The sequence below is a fragment of the Lipotes vexillifer genome, unplaced genomic scaffold, assembly GCF_000442215.2.
Source record: "Lipotes vexillifer unplaced genomic scaffold, Lipotes_vexillifer_v1.1 scaffold184, whole genome shotgun sequence".
Taxonomy (NCBI): domain Eukaryota; kingdom Metazoa; phylum Chordata; class Mammalia; order Artiodactyla; family Lipotidae; genus Lipotes; species Lipotes vexillifer.
Genome location: NW_006783561.1, coordinates 572,989 through 578,988, shown reverse-complemented (window position 1 = coordinate 578,988; position 6,000 = coordinate 572,989). Strand labels below are relative to the sequence as shown.

Here is a 6,000-nt window from a genome sequence, read left to right as displayed (position 1 = left end):
CCTGGTGGTCCAGGGGTTAGGGCTCCGTGCTTCCACTGCAGAAGGGGCGGGTTCCGTCCCTGGTCAGGGCACTAGGATCTTGCACGCTGCACCATGTGGCCCCCAAAAAATAAAATCAAAAGCTCTGGCTCCTGGATCAGCTACCCTTGTTGCTGCTTATAAAACATGATGTACTTTCCCTGGTCTCTGCGCTGGAACCACGAATGTGGATCAAATCCTCCCATTCTTTAAAACAATAGAATAAAAAAGAATGAAATTTTGCCATTTGCAAAACATAGATGGACCTGGAGGGTATTATGCTTAGTGAAATATGTCAGACAGAGAAGGACAAATACTGTGTGTTAACACTTATGTGTGGAATCTAAAAAATAAAACAAATGAATGAATATAGCGAAACAGAAATAGACTCACAGATACTGAGAAAAAACTAGTGGTTAACAGAGGAGAGGGTGTGGGCAAAATAGAGGAAAGGAATTAAGAGGTACAAACCACTAGGCATAAAATAAATATGTTACAAAGGTGTAACATACAGGACAGGGAATATAGCCAATATTTGATAATAACTTTAACTGAAGTATAATCTATAAAAATAAAGCATTATGTTGTACACCTGAGACTAATACAATATTGTAAATCAACTATATTTCAATTAAAAAAAAAGAAAGAAAAAACCTGCTGTGTTCCCTCCTCCTCTGTGAAGGCCTCTGGCCCACAGGGCTCTCCTACTTCTAAGCCCGCATGGCCCATCCTCCCCTCTAGGTGGCAGCACTCCTACCGTTGTGCTGACCAGCCATTGCTCTCTGGCATTGTCGTCGTGTTCATTTTCCTCTCTTGTTTTCCAGGTCCTTCCTGGAGAGAGACTGTTATGATGAAGGGGAGATCTGGATTTTGGACATCGAGGCCTGACTTCCCTTGATCCATGATTCCTCCCTCCACCTCCTCAGTCAGCCTGGGCTCCTTGCTGACTCCCTGGCCTCAAGGATGACGTTTCTTTGGTGACAGACGTGCTGAGGGGTGCTGGGGGTTAGACCTCAAGGCCACTTGAACTTGGAGAGTGGACTAAGCACAGAGGAGGGCCTGGGGCCTTGGGTTCTATGGGAGCAGCTCTGCCCTAAGAAGCTACAGCTCCCAGCCTCCAATGGCCATAGCCCTTCCAAGAGGAATGGCCTCTACCCACACCCACCTCACCTTACACACACACACACACACACCGTCACGTGGCTGATTGGACCCATAATGCACACCTGGCCCAAAGGCAGCTCACCTATTAGCTGGAGAGCAGCCAGTGACCAGTTGGCCTACATGAAACTGGCAAGCTGGCCCTATCAGATTCTGTCTTGAGAAATAGGAGATTTCAACAGGAGATTGAAGGACTGTTTTTGGGCTGTAGAAAGAGAGAAGCAAGCAGGAACCTCGTCCACGCTACCAGTTAAATACCCACGACAGGAAAAAATGGATCGCCAAGTTGTGGCACTTACGTGCCATGGAATATCAGTCAGCAATGAAATCAATGTCATCAGGAAGAGAGAAGCAAGGTGGGCATGGGACCCCTGGGAGTCAGCTCTGGCTGTCCCTTCCAAGGAGCGGAGTGGTTCAGGGGATGCCCGGCTGTGCTCTGCTGTCAACCCTTGGGCTCCTTGAGATCTTTGTTCTTCACGCTCTTTATGCCTAATGTGGTGTCTGGAGGAGCTTTGATTCAAACATCCTTCTCCACCGATTTGCTCACCTGGTCCCAGGTGCTGCTTGGCCATTGGGTTTGGGGCCCAGCACCCATGAGATGGACGTGCTCATCCTCAATCCTTAGGGCGCGGCCGCGCTTGCCTGCCATGTGTTGCTATGAGTCCCTCTCCCAGATGCTGCCTGAGCCCAGCCACAGAGCATTCTGCTGAATAATCCGGAAGAGGAAGGTAGGTGATGACAATCAACCTCACTGTCATGGACCAGCACGCTGAGCTGTGAAGCCCTGATGGGCAGTGGTACAGCTGACCAGGAGAGCAGGCATTCCCCATGTCCCCGCCATCCCTCAGAAGCCAGCTTTGGCAGGGGACCTTGCCTCCATCCTCCTGGCACTACTGCTCCCATTTCCTTCCCTCCCACGGCTTCCTCAGTGCTCTCCTCTGGCCCTGCTCCCCCGTGTATGGGCTCATGGTCACCAGCTGAGCAGAAGAATCCCCTCCCCAGCTTCTAATGGCACCTCCAGATTTATCAGGATTAAAAGAGATGCTTTATAGGAAGAGAAAAGAATGTAAAAGAAACTAAACATGTAACTCTCTGAAGTAGGTCGTATTCATGGGCCCAATTCCTCACCCTCCCTGCATTCATGCCCTTTGCAATACATCCCATTGTGACAAAGCATAACGCCCCATCTCTGGAGGCTTAGTCATGTGACCGGCTTCGGCCACTGGATATTAACAGACATGGAAAGAGTCTTGAAAAGCACATGGACACTGGGGTTTGCTTGCTCTCTTGTCTCCGCTGTCATCATGAGAAGGAGAGGGCCAGGTTAGCCCGCAGGTGCCTGGAGTAGGAGGGTGGACCCGAGGAGCAGAGCCCCGCCTAGCTCAGCCAAACCCCCAGGCTGTGTGCAGATCTGTGCTGCTTTAAGACACACAGTTTTGGGATAGTTTGAATTTGGGGCAATACTAGCTGATATACACCCCACCCCCAGGTTCCAGCACCAGGAAGGGAAGGAGGTTCCTCCCCTGTGCCCAGGGCGGGGCATCAAGCTTCTCTATGGGGTCCTGGATCTCGCCATCTCCTCTCCTTTGAGGGGGCTGGAAGGAAAGGGCAAGGATCATTGTGAGGCTTCCCAGCTCTCCAGCAGGCTGAGGACACAGAAGCAGCTGGAACAGATGTCCTTTCGGGTCTCTTCAAGGCATGGAGTCGATGCCTTCCTAGAGAAGCCATGACGTCCAAATGGGTCTGCAGCCTGGGAATCCCAAAGGCTGCCTCCGTTCCCTTGGATGCCCTGAGATGAAGAGGGCAAGAGAGATCGTCTCCCTGAGAGAGACTCAGAGATGGTGGTTTAGGAAATTGTGCTTCCTTCTGAGTGAAAGCAGTGAGAATACATCCCATATGTGGCCTTGTGCCAGGACACCAAGGGACACAGCTCCAGGTGACAGGGGAGGGGCAGGCTTTGACCTGAGCTGAGAGTCAGGACTCAGTCCCCCTCCTCCAAAAGCTCCAGGAGGGACCCACAACCCCCTCTAGAATCTTTGATCTTCTGATTAAACCTGTTTTGCCCCTCAAGGTAAACCTGAAACTCTTTCATTTTCTTACATTTTGGTTTAAGAATAGTTTAAAATATTTGAGTGAAAAACAAAAGACTCCACCATCTTGTTTTCTCCTATTTTTATTGGAAATATACAGTATTTCAGCTACATTGTGGGCAAAGTGGGCTTTGATGAGCTTTCCTGAGAACAAGCCACCAGTTACAACACTGTTTTTGTGGAAAATGCATTGTGAATTCTAAGTAACAGTCCCACAAATGGCCTATTAGAGCATAACCCATTACCAGGTGGGGCATGATCATGTTTCCCAAACTATTTATTTCTAGAAGCAATCTGCATTTCAGTAAGACTTAAAGAATCCCAAACTTTCCTAAGGCATCTTTCATTATAATATGAAGCGTAATTTATCTAACCTGAAAAAAACAAAACAAAACAGAAAAGAAGTTGACAACATTTTCCTAAGCATTTCTTTCCCATGGTTCGATGTAATCCAATCCCAGATGTGCAAAGATTTCTTCTTCACTTTCTGCTTTGAGAAATATCCTCTGAAAGCATAACAAGACATATGTGCATTCAGATATTTTTGTTAAGCATCTCAGTGCTGCACAGTGAAAATATTACTTGTAAAACTGTTTTGTCAAAATAAATTACTGCCAAAACACATTACCCTGCTTCTGAGGATAAAAATTCATCTTACCTGACTTCTGTACTTTTTGTATTTTCCCAACCCCCAAAACTTAATAAATTAAGGTAAAATTATGACAGCCTTACATATTCAACTAGAGGCATTTGGTATTCTTCCTACGGATCTGTAGTTCTTAACCACAGTTGCTCATTAGAACTACCTGAAGGAGTTTTTATAAAAAAATGTTGAAAACTGAGCTATACCCCAGTCCAATGAAATCAGAAGCTCAGGAGAGGTCTTGTCATCCATCTGTTTAAGGGGTCTGGGAAATTCTCCTGTGCAGTCAGAATTACATACTGCTGCCATTGGTAAGGAGCAACGGTGATTATAGGATACTTGTGTATGCTGGGGCCTCCTCCTGGCCTTCCACCCCTGCCCCGCTCCCACCAGGCTCCCACCCCATGATCTCTGTTAGAGCAAGCACCACTTCTCCAGCCCTTCTTGTTACAGCACAGCGTTGGGCCTGTAGGAGGCACTCGCTTATGTTGAACTATTTGTTACGTGTCAATTTGTAAGTCTTCCTACATCGCGTTATGTGAAGCTGTCTCCACTCACATGCTAGACAACTGAGGCTTTCCTGCCAGCATCCACAGCCCTCTCTTATGACAGCAGCACCTTGATTTTTCTTTGGGAAACCACCCCTCCCTACTCTGTCTCTGAGAGTCAGGTGGGGCTAATCCCACCTCACAGGAGGGGCACATGACCCAAGCCTGACAAATAAGAGCCATGGAAAAGGGCTCAGGGATTGGCACATGGCCCAGGCCTGGCCAGTGAACATCAGCTAGGGCTCTTGCTGGAACTATTAGGAAAGAAGCTCTTTTCTGAAGGGGTAGCTAAGCTAGAAGGATGGAATTCATAGGAATACCCTGCCTGAGAGTGAAACCAACACTGAGGGAAATTTGCATGATCACCTTGATACAGCCACACCTGAAGTCCATATTATCCCAGCTGCTACTGTATATAAGCCAAATTCTTTTCTTCTTTTTTTTTTTGCCATTTCCATTTTGTATTGGGTTTCTGACACTTGTGAGACAGCTCTAACTAAATACACCTCATTTAGACTATAAGCTCCTAAAGGGTAAAAGCCATTACTTCTAGTTATTTTGTGTCTTCTTCCTCCTCAGAGCTAAGTTTAGTGCCTTTGATCACCGTAGGAAGAGTAGATCTTGGCACTTGTGGACTTAGTTGGATATTTAACTCTTCCTAATTCATACAGTAATCTATAATTTTGCTGAGGCAGCATTTGGACTACTGCAAGGCTAGCATACCAAGTGAGTCTCAGCTGGTGTGTGAGTCTAGCTGACTGCTCATCTACATCTCAGGGCAGCTCTGTTGCTCTCCTTCTTGCAGTGGACTCTCATTAATGACCTATATGATCACTCAAAATGCTAATTCTCACTGCATCTGAGGGGTACTTGAGTGATATTTGTGATTTGGGGGGATCCTTGGTTTTCTTTGGAGTTACTCATTGCAGTTCCCAAGGATATACCAAACTCAATTAATATTCACTGTTGGTCTGGTTCTAGGGGCCCAACTAGCCCATCATCTTTGAGTCCAAAGCCTCTGAGGTGCATTCTGGGCCAGGTGGGGGCTATGCTCCCATCAGGATCTTTCCAGCTGCCCTCAACTGTGATCTGTGGGGACAGGGCACTCGGGGCAAAGGAAACTGAACCTGGACACTAAAATTAGTTCTGGAAAAGCACTCAGGGAGCCAGCCCTGGTGATGAGGATCAAAGAAGCCCATCTCAGGGAGATAGCTCCACCTTGGTCTTGTCATATAGAGCGTGGTTATCCAGCATCATCTTCCGGTCGTGTGTAGCGTAGCGCCGGAGGTCTCTCTCAAACTGCTGGATAAGAAATAATTAAAATAAATTACTATCAGGACTTCCCTGGTGGAGCAGTGGTTAAGACTCTGCACTCCCAATGCAGGGGGCCCGACTTCGATCCCTGGTCAGGGAACTAGATCCCACATGCATGCCACATCTAAGGAGACCACGTGCTGCAACTAGGGAGCCCGCCTGCTGCAACTAAGAGCCAATGCAACCAAATACATAAATAAATTTTTAAAAATAAATAAATAAATAA

General features: G+C 47.2%; 1 protein-coding gene across 2 annotated transcripts in view; it reads right to left on the bottom strand.

Annotated features, from left to right (window-relative positions):
• Nucleotides 1-3,336: 3,336 nt before the first annotated feature.
• The window catches only part of DNTT (DNA nucleotidylexotransferase), a 36,929-nt gene continuing 34,265 nt past the window's right edge, over nucleotides 3,337-6,000 (bottom strand). The window contains exons 10-11 of one of the 2 annotated variants that reach the window (XM_007456186.1): nucleotides 5,679-5,762; nucleotides 3,337-3,775 (exon numbers count right to left, since the gene is read on the bottom strand). In XM_007456186.1, coding sequence (XP_007456248.1) covers nucleotides 3,689-3,775; nucleotides 5,679-5,762 — 171 coding nt within the window. In that variant the 3' untranslated portion in view covers nucleotides 3,337-3,688. The remainder of the gene's footprint in view (nucleotides 3,776-5,678; nucleotides 5,763-6,000) is intronic. The other variant, XM_007456187.1, reaches the window with a different exon arrangement.